General features: G+C 55.2%; 2 protein-coding genes across 2 annotated transcripts; one reads left to right on the top strand and one right to left on the bottom strand.

Annotated features, from left to right (window-relative positions):
- Positions 1-76: 76 nt before the first annotated feature.
- CNTF (ciliary neurotrophic factor) lies at positions 77-11,486 on the top strand. Its single transcript, XM_075929113.2, has 3 exons — positions 77-2,287; positions 3,264-3,416; positions 8,338-11,486. Exons 1-3 carry the CDS (start codon positions 2,225-2,227, stop codon positions 8,803-8,805), a joined length of 684 nt encoding a protein of 227 aa, XP_075785228.2. The 5' UTR covers positions 77-2,224; the 3' UTR covers positions 8,806-11,486.
- A 754-nt stretch (positions 11,487-12,240) lies between these two features.
- LOC112545434 (macrophage-expressed gene 1 protein-like) lies at positions 12,241-15,017 on the bottom strand. Its single transcript, XM_025183537.3, has one exon. The coding sequence runs from the start codon at positions 14,746-14,748 to the stop codon at positions 12,589-12,591; it is 2,160 nt and encodes a 719-aa protein (XP_025039322.3). The 5' UTR covers positions 14,749-15,017; the 3' UTR covers positions 12,241-12,588.
- Between the last annotated feature and the right edge of the window lie 359 nt (positions 15,018-15,376).

The following is a 15,376-nucleotide window of genomic DNA, read 5'->3' as shown; positions in this document are numbered from 1 at the left end:
GTTTTTGGGTGGGAAGCTTAACATTTTCTGCAGACAATTAAATACAATTCACTCAAAACTCAGTTTTGATGGAAAGCTTTCAGCTAGCCCTAAACATGTTTCGCTGACTAGAATGGCTGTGGCTAACTCGTGAACCCACGTGTTAGATCCTGAATTTGCTTGGTTTGCATTCTGATGCGGTGCAGATTACCTTTAGCAGCCAGACACTGCCACCAACAAGCTCTGCAGAAGCTGTGTGAAACCCTTGGTTTGAAGTCTGGTGTAGCCCAAGCCTTCCATGGAACGCTAAAAGGAGAACTTAGCCTTATCAATTTCCTTTTCTTTCTAAGGATGGCCCAAAAATGCCATATTGGGCGGAAAACGCACTTGGGTGGTGCAACAGCCAGCAGCCTGCTGTGGAGATTGCCCCGTGACTTACCCGTAGAGTGACGCAGCCCACTCACTCTCAATGGGGAAATAAGATGGGTATTTTTCCAGAATAGGGGAAGTGTCTCCTGTTTCCAGGAGGCAGCAATAAGTGGGTGATTTGGCTCTGAAGTCCTTCATGCTTGTCACTTCCTTGCCCCCTTGTCTCCCACACTTTTTCTAGTTCTAGCCTTCCTCCCTCCCTCGCCTTTGGTCTCATCCTATTGTTTCTATCTTTAAACATCCTTCTCACCTCAGGGCAGGAGAGACCTGTGTCCCTTCCAGCCCCGGGTTTAAAAAACAAAAACTGACACTCACTGCCTTCCTACTGCTTCTCCCCCACTGGGTCTCTCCCACCACTCGCATGCAGTTGGCTTCAATAAATTATTGTAGTAGTTTGCAATAAACATTTTTGTATTTTTTCCCATGTATTTATTTTTTTTTTCCAGCGGCGGGAGCACACTGGGGAGCTGTGCGTAGGCTGCTTCCTTTTCCCCTTTCATGTAGGCTGGTTTGTGGTGACTGACTTAACATCCCTCCCCCCACCCCTTAATGTTCAGTGGGGGTGCTCCCCATGTAAGCTGTACCCTGCACAGTGGGGGTTGCCTCTTTCCTGTGAGCTTCACCTTCATGGCAGGGTGCTGAATTTTGCAGAGGGGCTGTTGCTTTGTGCATGGGGCATTGGCCACCCGCTGTTTGTCACTGCTGCCGCTCTACGTGGCATTGATGCTTTCTGAAAGAGCTGGCTGGGCATCCTTCAACTCCTGGGACAGGGTGGGGAGACAGGGGACGCAACCTGGATTAGCATGAAACCTACCTTGGGGATGGGGGTTAAGCTTTATACTGCTTAGCAGCACTACCTGCAGTAGCCACCAGGTGGCAACACAGCTGTTGCATTGGCACACCCCTCTAGTATGGAACGAAAGCTGGGGAGAGGAAATGCATAAGCTGACAAACCTTTGCTAGAAGTCTTGTCCCACAGCGAGAGGGGGAGCCCAGGTAGCTACCTGAACCCAAGTTGGCCTTGGGGAAAGGGTAATGTAAAATGTAATAAAGGGATACTCTGCTTTTCAACTTGTTTTCTCTGAATCTGGGTAAGACATAACCAAAATAAATGTATAAAGGAAAACGCAATAAAAGTTGTTTGTCTTGGTGCATGCAGCTTGTCTGCAGTGGTTTTAGTGGATTATGCTGGGATCAGAGGGGTGTAGGGCATGGATTTGTAAGCAGTGTCGGCGCCATTAGTTTTTCAGTTACATTTGAGCAGAGTAAATACCCCCAGGAAATTCCCAGGGGACTGTGGGTAAGCAGGAATGTGGGTGGTAAGGATGTGGGGTCCACTTGTTCCATGCCAGCTGGGTGGGGCTTTCTCCTTTGCCTCACCCGTTTGAATCCTGGTCAAGAATATCTGGAAATGAAGCTGAGCTGTATGCAGGGGCTGTTTTCTGGCTAGGATGATGCCCTACCATCACCAAAAGCATCAGGCTCCAGCAAGGCTCAGGGCAGGTGTGCAGAAATGGGGAAGGCTGCATATGCCCTCAGCAATGGGCTACAGGCCTGCGGTGCCCAGGAGTGGTGCTGTCCTGTCCCAGCACAAGAGAAAGGGGAGAGTAGTGGCCCATGAGCATAGAAAACATCCTCTGACTCTTTGCCAAGATTTTAAAATCAACGTAAAAGAGGGTGACTTGATTTTTCAGCACCAGTGAGCTGCCACTAGCTCCTGGGGACCACAGTGGGGAGCAGCAAAGGGCTCAACATCTTGGAAAATCAAGCCACTTATTTTTAGACACCTATTTTTAATACCCTTGACCCCTGTGTAATGCTTTGCAGGCTCTGGCTTCTGATCAGACCACTTTTGCTGGACAAGAAATATCAAGTGGAGGTGGGGAATGCACTCTTATTTTCTCTTACATTCATTTATCTGGCTGAGATTTGTCTGTCTTTGATTAACAGCTAGAAATGCCTGCAGGTCTAGAAAGAGGGTTATGGGTGCTAGACATGGGTCAGTATAATGGGAAAGACAACTTCCCAGGCGGGACAGAGTGGATGGGGGAAATAATGAATTGTCAACTGTTGTCTCTAATCGCAGGCTATGTCTAGACTGCAGAGTTTCGTCCAGAGAACGCATCCACTTTTTCAGAACAGTTTCTGAAAAAGCCGGCACGTTCTTTTGGCATCCCCGTATTCCTCGTTTTATGAGGAATAAGGGATCTTCAGAAAGAGGAGGTTTTTTCCCCCGACAGCTGGCCCCATGTAGATGGGCAGAAGTGGAAAAATTTACGCAAATTGCTGTTTGAAAGCCACAGTGTAGATATAGCTGCAATGGGGGATTAGCAGGAGACTCATTTGACAACCATGTATGACAGTTAGTGACTGGGCAGACAACAGGCCGAATCCAGACTGCCCAATGCTTTTGAACAGACCTCAGAATCTTACTGACTTACAATTGCTTTTTGTTTTCTCTGGAGTCTGGACCTTGACTCTACCTTGACCAGAAATGTGGATGTTGACAAAATGAAATAGACTACCCTGGTATACAAGTTGAGGGACAGATGCAGAGTTGTGGAGAGGAGGGAGCTGTAGGGGAGGCTGGACGGACAGATGGAATGGGGGACTGATTCTGGGCCAGGCAGCTTGACACAGCATGGAAGAGAGACATGGTAAGAAATGAAAAATCCGCCTTTGTTGACCTTTAGCGCAGACACATTCGTGCTCTCCCCAGGCCATGGAGGCAGAAAGGGTGGGGGTGGGGAGAGGCACGTGAGTGGCTAATGCTCTCAAGAGCTGGAATGTGCGAGCTAAACAAGGGATTTTTCTGGCTTGGCCGTGGTGCAAACAGCCCTATATGATCCCTTCAGCTCAGCTGCTGTCAACATCTAGGACGGCTGGCTGGTGTTATGGCTTCAGCTGAGCAAAACCCTGTGACCCTCCACCACCACAAACTCTACAACCGCACCATCCTCCTGGCCAGGAAGATCCACGGTGACGTGGCCAGCCTCCTGGAGTCCTACGTGAGTCTCCCCCTCTTGCGCCAATCCCTTGGCTGCTAGAACTGACATTTCGCCTGGCGGCCATGTAAGGTGGCACCTTTTGCACCAACGCTGCCTTTGATGAGCAGGAAGGAGTGGGAGGGAATCTGGTCAGCCAGCAGACTGAACCCCGGGGGTGAGTAAAGGGGCTGGAGCCTCTAGAATGCAGGGTATAGACCGAATTCGTCCTGTGTTTTCCCCCTCTCCCTGCTGCTAGGGAGATGAGTAATTAACGCCCCCTCCATCCGCTTCGGGCGATCCAGGGTCCTCTCCTTCCTTCTGCCCCTTTAGGGCAGGTTCTGTTCTATCCCTTTGAAGCAGAAACCGAGCACCTCCTAAGGTAGAACATGGCTGGTGCTTAAGAGCATGTGTCTCGTGCCCCCTTGCGGGGATCGAACTAACAAGCTGAAAGCTGCTCTGGCCTCACCTGGATCAGGGTCCGAGGACATGGACCATGCTCCCTGTGCTCAGCATTTGAGAGGGCCTCCGTTGGCCTATGGCCACAGGCTGTTGTGTGCAGTGTGGAAATTGAGGCAGGGTCTGGGTCTAAGCTCCAGGGAAGGACCTCGGGTTTGTCTCAACCAAGCTTGGCTGGGGAAGATGAATATTAATATTCAAGGTACCTCTGGTATGGGGCCACCTTGTGGGTCCTGCTAGAAGGAAGCAGCCCGGATGGCTCATGAGTCTGAATCCCTTTCTCCCCGGTGCTGTAGGCTGGGGCTATCACACAAGCCCGGGGCCACTGGGTGCTGAGTCTGGCAAAGCCTTGGGGTACATTCCCCCCAGTCCTCACACCTTCCTTGAATACTCCTGACTGGTTTTCTAGCCAGCTCTAGGGCAACTCCTGCAGGATCTTTGCCGTTTTGCTTTTGCATTGATTTGATGCTTGCTCAGGCAAGGAGTAAATTCAATTCATAAGATTCCAACCGGTGAAGGAACCACTGTGAACTAGTCTGCAAAACACAGGCCAGGGACCTGCCCCAAACTATTCTTAGAGCAGAGCTTGGAACAAAGCATCTGTCAGTGCTTGGAGCATCCACTGCACCCTAAATTGTTCCAGTGGCTGATCGTACAGGATTCTAGCCTCACCTTGCAGCTCTTGGAGGGGGTTAGAACTTTCTCGGTTAGCCCATAATAAATATCTGTTCCCAGTCCAAAGACTTGTGGACCCAAATAAATTCTCTTCTCCTTCTCTGCTCAGCTAAATGATTTTTCCTCCTGGAGACTGGTCACATGAAGCCAGGTTTTCCAAACCCTTAATTATTCTCCCAGCTCTTCTGTGACCCCTCTCCAATGGATCAGCATCCTTCTGGAGTTGTGGGCTATCGATCCAGACCCTGTGATTCTACCAGTGCCAAATAGAGGCAATGTTACCTCTCCTTGAAATTCCCATCCAGGCATCCTGGGATGGCCTGACCAGCCAAGGGTGATGCTGTGGCCAGGGGAGATGTGCAAAAATTATCCAGTTCCACCTCCCCAAATGTGTGCGTCTCCCCTGTCCAGGATGTTTGACCAGTACCACTATGGGCAGCTCCTAGAGCAGTGCTGGGCACCCTCTGGTCCGCAGGCTGCTGAGTGTGGCCCATGAGATGTTTGGTTTTCCGTTGCCCATGAGTAAGGTTGCCCGATTCCCCTGGCTTCCATCAATGTAGCTTTTTCCACCAGTGTGATTACTAAAGTGACACCCAGTTAAAGCAAGGTTGTGTGAAGTGCCTGCTGATTGTTCACGACACGGACTGTAAGAGCCATGCGCGCTCTCTGCATCCAATCACAGCACTGCTGGGCTTTGTCTACACTGGCGCGATCTTGCGCCAGAAATAGGCAACTGAGGCTAAGCATGGAATACCGCTGAGCCTCATTTGCATATCTAATGAGCCGCCATTTTTGCGGAAGAGGCTCTTGTGCAAGGAGTGTCTACACTGCCCCTTCTTGCGCAAGAAAAACCCTCTTGCACAATGCCGTTATTCCTGAAAATAATCAGCGTGGCGGCATTGCGCAAGAGGGGGCAGTGCAGATCCTCCTTCTTGTGCAAGAGCCTCTTCTGCAAAAATGGTGGCTCATTAGCTATGCAAATGAGGCTTGGCGATATTCCACGCTTAGCCTCATTTGCATATTTGTGGCGCAAGATCGCACCAGTGTAGACATAGCCCGGGGTCAATCAGCACTGCCCATAAGTTCTAGGCACACAAGCACAGTGAACAAAACTGCCCTGTCCCAGGAGCCCATCTTGGTTATGACAATCTTGCAGTCTGGTGAGAGGAAGGGCCGCTCATGTGCCCCCCAGTCATCAGCCTAGGTTGGGCATCAACCTAGGGGCTGGCTGCTGTTTTGACAGACCAGGGCTTGAATCAGCGACTTCTAGGGCTAAAAGCAGGGCCTGCTCCATCTTAAGCTAAAGAACCAGCCTCTGTCAGAGGATACTAAAGCAGATCCAGCTCGTGGCTCAGGGACACAGGTTGGCCAGTGGCTACCCACTAGTGGTCCCAGCTAAGGGCTATCTGGGGCAAACTGGAGAGAACAGGGCTGGGTGAGGGGCAGGCTGCTTTGTCTTTTGTAAACTGTCTCCTTCCTCATGTCTCTATTCTCCAGTGTGGAGCAGCCAAGGCCCAGGGCTTTGATTGTAGCAACCAAGTTCTGGTTCCTAATAAAGTTCCCCCTTCCTTCCTAAGCCCTGCCCTGCTCTGGCACAGGGCATGAGGGATGGGTTATTGACCTGCCCCAGGGTACAATCTGGACAGCTGCGTCCTCTCACTGCGCCAACTTGGAGTGCCTTGTGTACTGCTCTGTTGTGCAAACAATCGCTCCTGGTCCGTTCACATGCAGCCTCTAGCTTGCTTAGCGCCATCCCCCCACTGTGTTACACCAGCGCTCTGGCCAGTCACGTGTGAAGTACATACAGGAGCACACCAGCCTAGTCCCTGTCCTTACCCAGAAATGAATGTCTTGGACTGCCCACGGCGTGGGACCAGCTCCTAGGTGGCCATTCCATCAATGGGAAATGACATGCACTGGCCCTGTCCTCTCAAAGGGTGGTTCCCAACACTTCAGTCCAAACACTGGTTTACATAAAGCTAGTGTATTAACTGCAGAGAGATTTCCAGTGATTACAAGTAATGAGGCATAAAAGTCCGAACTGGTTACAAGGGAAACAACAGTGAAACACCAATTACCGTATTTTAGCGAATATACCCCGCACCCAAATATACCCTGCGGTTTTTACAAATTGAGTAAAAAAAAAAAAATCTGGTATCCCCTGTGTATGAGTATAACCTACAGGGTATACAAGACTTTTCTTTCAAACTGTGCCAGGGTATATTAGCTAATTTACAGTGCCGGGGTGGGGGGCAGCGGGAATTAGCCAGCCTAAACGCCCTGGTTCCTGCGGGTACTCACCACCCAGTGCCTGCGTAGCCTCCGGGTGGGGGAATGCTCATCCCCCTGGTTCCTGCGGCTGTGCGGGAACCGGGGGATGAGCGCTCCGCTGCCCGGAGGCTGGCGGCTGCACAGGAACTCACCAGGTGAGTAAAACAAAATTGTATACCCCGCAGGGGGAGGGGTTTGTAAAAATGCATATAACCTGTGGGTTATATGTGCTAAAATACGGTAATACTTCATTTAACAAGCTGGGGCAACTTAAAACCAAAAGATTATTTTTCTCACTCTAAGCTTCCAGCTGAAAAGCCTCCCAGCCAGGACCCATCCCCCAGTTCAAAGATGTTTCCTGTGTCTTCCAAGTGTTGTAGCTGTCCTGAGTAGAGATAGGGAGAGAGTGGTGATTTGTGTTGTGTGCAATGTGCCCTTTAATCTTTTCTATCCAGGTGCAGAATAATGTTTTCGATGTGCACTGAGGCATGTGCAAATGTGCACCACCCGTAGAAACCAAAACCTAGCAGCGGATGCTCTGCTCAGCGGGTGGGCAGCAGTTGAACCTCTCCTGAGCACCTGCACAAGTGCACAGCTTAGAGGGAACACTGGTTGTGTGTCCCCTCCCTTCTCCCCTCTTTGAGAACGACCTCTGGCTGGCATTGAGGCAGGAGGCAATCTAGTTACACAGAAGCTCCCAGTTTTCCTATTGTCCCTCTTTCTCCCCTCTGTCTCCCTGCCACAGAAGGGTTGTTTCACTAGCTGGGCTCCACGTTTCAGGAAAGATGTGGAGAAACTGGACAGGCTCCAGAGAAGAGCAACAAAAATAATGAAAGGTCTAGAAAACATGCACTATGAAGGAAGACTAAAATAATTGGAATAAGAGAAGACTGAGAGGGACACAATAGAAGTTTTCAAGTACCTAAAAGGGTGTTACAAGGAGGAGGGAGAAAAATTGTTTTCCTTGGCCTCTGCGGATAGGACAAGAAGCAATGGGCTTAAACTGCAGCAAGGGAGGTTTAGGTTGGACATTAGGAAAAACTTGAACTGTCAGGGTGGTGAAACACTGGAATAAATTGCCCAGGGAGGTTGTGGAATCTCCATCTCTGGAGATATTTAAGAGCAGGTTAGATAAATGCCTATCAGGAATGGTCTAGACAGTGCTGGGTCCTGCCATGAGGGCAGGGGACTGGACTTGATGACCTCACAAGATCCCTGTTGCCACACTTCTTACCCAGACAATAAATGGGCAGCAAAGGGAGTTTTTAAGTGATGCCACACCAGGCGTATTTTGTACAAGATACATCAGAGCCTTGTGAAAACGCTGACCAAGAGGTGCCTAAAAAGTCTGTTGCCGCGCCGCTGGGATTTCCCTTTGCCCTGAGATGGATTCTGGTTAACTGGAGAGGAGCGAGAGGGTGGGGTGGGAAGGGGAAGTGACCGTGTTGGGCCGGGGAAGGGCGATAGGGTGTACAGGGCAGGTGGGGCTGACGGGGGAAAGTGGGGGACTGATTGTTCTCTAACTGAACCTCCCCCCCAGGTGGAGAAGCAGGGGCTGGACAGGAGCATCTGCCTGGACTCGGTGGACGGGGTGCCGAGTGCTGCCACGCAGCCAGAGGGCGAGATGACAGCAGCGGAGCGGCTGGGTGCCGGCCTGCAGGCCTACCGGGCATTCCAGGCGCTGCTGGGCGAGGTCCTGGAGGAACAGAGGACTCACCTGACCCCCCTGGACACAGACTTCCACGCTTCCATCCACTCCGTCCTGCTGCAGGTGCAGGCCCTGGCCCGCCAGCTGGAGGAGCTGCTGGGGTGCGACAGGTTGGCCTGGGAGGCGGCCGGCCCGCCGGCCCTGGGTGGTCTCAGCTTGTTCCAGATGAAGCTGCGGGGGCTGAAGGTGCTGCAGGAGCTGGCCCACTGGGCGGTGCGGACCGTGCGGGACCTGCACCAGGTGGCCACGCGCAGCCCAGGGTCTGGCCCTGCCCGTGGGTGCCAGGCCCAGGCAGAATGAAGAACCTGCCCTGAGGCAGATGGGGCCTTCCCCTTCCCTTTACAAAGCCCAGGAGTGGGGTGGGGGGCTGTGCCCTTGGCTCTGGCACAGATGGGGAGTCTGGGCAGGATACCCCAGATACGGCAGCCAGGGGCTGTAGGAGGAACCTATTCCCAGCCACCCCTGTTGGCTCTGTCAGGGGAGGGAGGGGCAGTCACTGTCCAAGATAGGGCTAGGGGGGACTCAAACCTCTGAGCTCCCTGCCCCCTCCCCTTTCCTTTGGCTCGGAAGATGGGGAGGGTCAGCAAAGTGTTCAGAGAAGTGGGGGGAGGGGAGACGGGAGGTGCTCCCCGTCTGGCAGCCTGGGAGGCCATGGCCCCGTTTGCTTGCCGTTGGGAGGGGGCAAGATGCAGTTGAGCTGTGGAGCAGCTTCTGGGGAGGAGAGGCCCAGATGCTACAGTGAGGGGCAGCAGGCTAAACCCCAGGGGTGGATGCTGCCAGGGTGTGAAGGTCAAGTGAGCGGCAGATCCATGCTGCAGGGCAGGTGGCTGGAGGAGCTGCCCCTTGCGAACCATCTGGCTAGGACCTTACGCCCTTTCCCCACCCGATCCCCATCGCCCAGGTGCTGAGCCCAAGGCCTGGCAGTGGGACCGGCCCCATGAGACGCTTGCATCAGTCACAGGAGAATGGAGATCCCCCTGGTCCCAGCTGTGAGACCCCCCCCCCCAAGTCTGTACTGATTGTTGTGGCTGTTTTGGGGTGACTCTCCCTCCCCGGAGCTCTGAACAGGGAGGAGCAGTTGCCAGGAGAGCCCTGCTGTGGCTGTTCTGTGCAGCCTCAGTTAGTTCCACCAGTTCCCAGGAAGAGTGTTCTCAGCCTCCCCCTCACCTCCTTCTGCAGCCGCCCCAGAGACGAGGCAAGAGCAGCATCCCAAAGGCTCGAAAAGCGTATTCTGTTTCATGTGCGCTGCTTTTCCTGGCTGTCTCCCTGAATGGATGGAGAGCAGGGGTGGGGTCTGATGTGTGAGATCCAGATTAGTCATGGAAAGAAGTGTGTGTGTGGGTTTTGGTTTGGCTTTTTAAAAAGCATGTATTTAACTCAAGCACTTTGCAAACAAGTAGGAGAGAAGAGCTCTGAGTTAAAATAAATAAATCCATCTGAGAGCTGCAAATCCAGACCTGGACCTTTCTTCCAGCTGTTCTGCACAACCAGGCCCCCAACTTTGAGCCTGATATTTTTAAGGTAAAGCGCAAGCAGAAAAAAAATAGCCCTCTGAGGCTGGAACTTTTCAGCTTAGAAAAGAGGAGCCTAAGGGGGAAATATGATGGAAATCTATAAAATCATGAGTGGTGTGGAGAAAGTGAATAAGGAAAAGTTATGTACTTGTTTCCATAACATAAGAACTAGGGGTCACCAAATGAAATTAACAGGCAGCAGGTTTAAAACAAACAAAAAGGTGCTTCTTCGTGCTGTGCAGTCAACCTGTGGAACTCCTTGCCACAGGATGTTGTGAAGACCAGGGTTTTAACAGGGTTCCAAAAAAACTAGATAGATTCATGGAGGATAGGTCCGTCAATGGCTATTAGCCAGGATGGGCAGGAAGGGTGTCTCTAGCCTCTGTTAGAAGAGGGGAATGGGTGATGGGGGGAGGGCGGATCACTTGAGGATTTCCTGTTCTGTTCATTCCCTTTAGGGCACCTGGCATCAGCCACTGTGGGAAGACAGGACACTGGGCTAGATGGACCTTTGGTCTCACCATTCTTATGTCCTTAAACAGGTGCTATCCATGTGTGTTTCTATAAAGAGGTAAGACGGCCCCAGCCACACACGGGCCTTGTCTCCCCTTTAGACTCTATTCGTCTCCCCGGGCTGGTGTTGCGCTGTGTGGTCCACCTGTTCTAGTGCCTATTTTGGCGCACGTGAGGTGGCAGGCGACTGATTTTTTTTTTCCTTTTTGAAAAAAAAAAAGTGGCCGGAATTATGTAATCTCTGTGCTGACGGAATGACCAATGGAGCTATTTTAATAGTGACCTGAAAAGCTTGGGGGTCTGCAGGGGAGCTGCCAGCTGTGCCAGTCCTCTTGGCAAGATGGGTGGGGCCCGGCTCCATGCTCCTGGAAGGGGCAGGGCACAGCCAGCCCTCAGTGCTGCGCAGAGTAACTGGCAATCTCATCCCATCTCTGCTTCTTAGAGGGGAACCTTGGAGTGATTTGCCTTGGCCAGGAGGAGGTTTTCTCATTTTTGTCCCTGACTGTAACGCCACTTTTCAAAACACTTTACGAGCCTCAGGAGTGAATCGCCCTCCCAGCCCTGCCCAAGTGTCAGTCCATGGGTAATGGGGGAAACTGAGGCACGGGAATGGGCGTCGAGGCTACTGGGTAGCTCAGCGCTGGGAGTAGTGGCAAACGCCTGCTTCCCAGCTCTCTCCACCCTAACCACTAGCCCATGCTGCCTGCTGGAGGGACACACACCATTTATTAGTTTAGTGAAAACCCAACCGGGCCTGACCAGGGGGTGGGTGGAGACAGGCCCATGCTCAGCTCTGTTGGGAAGAGATGTAAGGGCAGCTGTGTGGCAATGCAATTGGCTCTGAGCTGGGCCCTCCCTGCCCCAAATTACAGCCCGTTGGTCCCGGCCGCCCACACATCAGAAAGACCCAGCGAACCGAAAAGGAAGCGAGAAAAAATCGAACTGAAAGTCCCTAAGCTGCTGGGTTGGGTTTTGTTAACCCAAAAGTCTGGAATGTTAACCCTTCGCACACTGCCGTCCGGGCTAATTCTACCCCCCCCCCCCCCCCCCCCCGCCAGCCTGTGCCTCCCATTATCCCCTTTCAAACTCCGGCCCCTCGCCGTTTCCCCACCAGCCCCCACAGCTGGCTCCCACCTCCCCAAACTGATGTCAACTGAAAGTCCATCTGATCCTCAACATCCCCTTCCCCCCTCCCCCAGACCCCTCCACTCCCCAGCACTGCCCCGACCTTCCTGCAAACTGACAAGTAACCTGGGCCCTGCCCCGAACCTACCACAATCTCCCCCCACTCCCCCACTGTCAGATCCCCCGGTTTTACTCTGTCTGGAAGAGCAGCATTGCTGGAAAGGGGCTCCCACCTCAGGCCTGCCCCCCCCCCCCCCCCAGCAATGGCTTGTGGGTGGCTGCAGGGCAGGAGGACAGGCCCCAAGAGAGAGGTGGGACTGTTTTGAGTTGGGGAGGGCTCTGGCTAGGCTCAGAATCTGCTTGAGGCTGCTCGGGGCGGGTGGGGCAGGGGGATCCCTGCATGGCCGAACCTGGCTGGTTTCGTTGCACTGGTGAGTGCGTTCCTCAAGACCCAGCTCTTGGGGTCCCAAGAGTCCCCAGATTCTCAGCTTTCCTTCTTTTCATAAAGCTGCCAGCCCTGGGGGCTGGGGAAACGCTCAGAGCCTTGACCCCACCACACCCAGGAAGCTGAAACACACACAACTTCCCCCACACACTATTTTAATCACTCTCAGGCTTTTTGTACCTGGGGTCCTTACGTACCCAGAGCCCCCTCCCCTTTAAGAGGTTGATTTTTTTTTTTTTCCTACTGCCTGGCACCTACTTTCCTTTGTCCCGGTTGGTGGGGGAACGGTGCCCCCTGCTGGCCAAACATAGGAGCCCCCTTCCAATGGCTAGTGGAGTCCCGGTTCTGGTCCAGCGCCAGGGGGCTCCTTCCCTAGAAAGGTGCCTGAACCAGCCTGCAACGCTAATGCACTCGTGATTGAAAGCCACTACCTTGCTACCCCCCGCGGGGTGCAGGCCACTCAGCTATGGCCCAGTCCAGGGGTCCTCAGGCTGAGCCGGGCCCCAGAGACGTCGCGGTGGTGCCGTAGCTCCCTTGCTCTTCTGCTAGGCAGCCATGCTGCACCTCCTGGTACCCCCTGTTCTTGTACCGCCGGGCGCCATAGACAGCCACCGCGATAGCCACTGCCAACACAAGCGTCACGGCCACGGAGATGCCAGCCACGGCGCCCCCTGTGGGCCCCCTGCGGGGCTGAGCCTGGAAGAGCTGGGCCATCTCTTGCTCATCGGTGGCGTTGGCTGGCCGCCAATGCTCGCTGCCCTGCAGCTTCACCCAGGCCTGGCTGCCCTCCCCTCGCACCAGGATGGTCTCGGCTGCACTGGCGTTGGGGGCAGGCCGGCGGCAGAAAGGGGGGAGCTTGATGGGAGCCAGCTGCTGGGCGAAGAGGGTCCCCGCCTGGAGGCAGTAGAGGACCTGGCAGCCGTCGCTCAGATAGGCCTTGTGCTGGCTGTACCCCTGGGGGCACTTCATGGGGTAGGCAGTGGCAGAGTCCTGGTAGAAGAAATCCTGCAGGAGCCCGGGGCTCTGTCCCTTCAGCGGCCCGGCCAAAGGGTTGCCGGCCTGGCAGCTGAAGAAGCCGCCGAAGGGGAGGCCGAAGCGGGCGCCCATCTCGTAGTCATCGCTCACGCACACCTTCAGCCCGTCGAAGAGCGAGAGCGGGTAGAAGTAGGAGGGGCAGGCGTGGGCCTGGGTGAGCGGGTTCTCCTCCCCGGCGCTGTACAGCCCCCCGAAGAGGAAGCCGGAGCCCTGGGGCACAGAGCCGGGGGCAGCGCACCAGTAGGCCGTGAAGTGCACTGTGGTGGAGTAGTAGCGGACGCCGCACTCCTGATGGCAGCAGCTGAAGAAGAGCCAGCAGGAGTGGCATTGGTTGTGGCACTCGGCGCGGGGCTTGCTGGCCGTGCGCTCCTCGCCGTGCAGGGGGACGGGCGTGTAGCCGGTCGGGCAGGAGAAGTCGCCCGTCAGCGGGTTCCGGGTGCGGTACGGCTGGCACATCTCCTCCCCGTCCGCGCCCGACACGATGCCGCACTCCTGGAAGACGCCCCCGAAGGTGAAGTTGGTGTTGGCCGCCTGGCACGAGCCGTCGTCCACGTTGGCCTGGAAGTTGAAGTTGCTGGCGTCGGCCTTGACGCAGCCCGGGTGGGTGTTGATGGCGTAGTAAAGGTGGATGGCCTTGTCCACCAGGCCGGCCACTCTCTTGGCCGTGGGTGCCGGCAGCTCCGGCAGGGCCTCCGGGGTGATGAAGAAGGGCAGGGGCAGGCCGGCCTTGCCGATGGCCACGAGGTGGTTGGGGATCCCTTCCTGCCACTTCTGGAGCGTGATGCCTGGGTAGAAGGGCACACTGCCCCGGCTCTCGATGCGTGAGGACACTGTGTTCTCCAGATAGCTCTTGGTCAGCTCGTCCTGCACCTGCGTGGCAGCCCCAATCCCCACATTGACCTTGCTGAAGAAGGTGACGGAGGCCGAGGCGGTGATGCCAGCCTTCTCGGCCAACTTGTCCAGCAGGAAGGTCTGTTTGACCTGGTCCTCCTGGATCAGGCTGGCTCCGGCCTCCAGGCTGGTCAGGACGTGGGTGCCATAGTTCAGCACCAGCACCTCAGCCAGGAACCTGGCTGCCCGGCTCTGGTTGTTCTCCAGCTGGTTGCCGATGGCCAGGAGCTGGTGCCGGAAGTTGGGGTGGAGGGTGAAGGCCGGCTGGGCCTTCACCGAGTAGATGTGGTGCCGGACTTGCACCCGGGTAGTGACCGTCTGGTCGTAGACGTTGTGGGTCTTGGTCTCCTGGCATGCCCAAGAGAACTTGCCGTTGAGGACGCCCAGGAAGGAGGCCTCGGCGTTGACGGAGCGGGCAAAGGCGTCGGTGTAGGAGAGCCAGTCCTCGATCAGCTCGGCGTGCACCTGCACCCGGCTCTCCCGGAGCGGCACCACCTCCACCTCGTCCGGCAGCAGGTACTCGCCGTCCTCCGTGGTGCGGCACTGCGAGTAGTTGAGGCTCATGACGCGCCCCACCTCCACGTTGCGCAGGTTGTCCCAGCCGCCGCCGGGCAGCACTTCCAGCACGCTCACGTTCAGGGCCTGTTTGCAGGCTTGGAACCCAGGGTCCGCAGCGCCCGCGCCCGCGGCCATCAGCAGCGCCCAGACCCACAGCCCCATGGCTGTGCCACGCCGGAGCTGGGCTCCCTGCGGGGGAATGCGGCGGCTGCTGGGCTTTGTGTCCGCGCCCGGCGCCTCTCTCTCCCCCACGCCGCCTGGGCTTGTTCCCCAGCCAGGTTCCTCGTACAGGAAGCCTCTGATTTTTAAATGTGCAGATAAATAAATAGAGAGAGAGAGAGAGAGAGGAACTCTTCGATTGACCAATGGCCATCGTGGAGGTGAGGCCTCGGGGCGGACCCTGAACTAAGTCACTGGAGTTGTCATCTGATTTACCCTCCCTGCAAAAAAGGAAGAGAAACCGACCAGTGAAAAGTTCCTCAGCCAAACCACACCCACATCTGCACCCCCCAAGCACCCCCGCACGCATACCCACGCCCCCCTGTCTGTCCAGCCCCACCCCCGCTCCTTTTGGAAAGTTCCCCGGGAAACCCCCCCCCCAGGGAGCAGATGCAAACAGGCTGGGTCAGCCCTGGGAATTTCCAGTCCCGTGCACCGCCCACTCACAACCTGCCTGCTGCACTCTTCCAGCCACGGCATTTCCCTAGGCGGATGGGCCCCGGGCCAGGGCACAAGGGGAAGAGTGACGCAGTGTGGAGCAGCCAAGCAGGGGAAGCCCTGGACCTGGGGG

Source organism: Pelodiscus sinensis, chromosome 5, assembly GCF_052426305.1.
Source record: "Pelodiscus sinensis isolate ZL-2025 chromosome 5, ASM5242630v1, whole genome shotgun sequence".
Classification (NCBI taxonomy): Eukaryota; Metazoa; Chordata; order Testudines; family Trionychidae; genus Pelodiscus; species Pelodiscus sinensis.
Note: the sequence above shows the minus strand (reverse complement) of the source record. Positions and strands in the feature narration are given on the sequence as shown.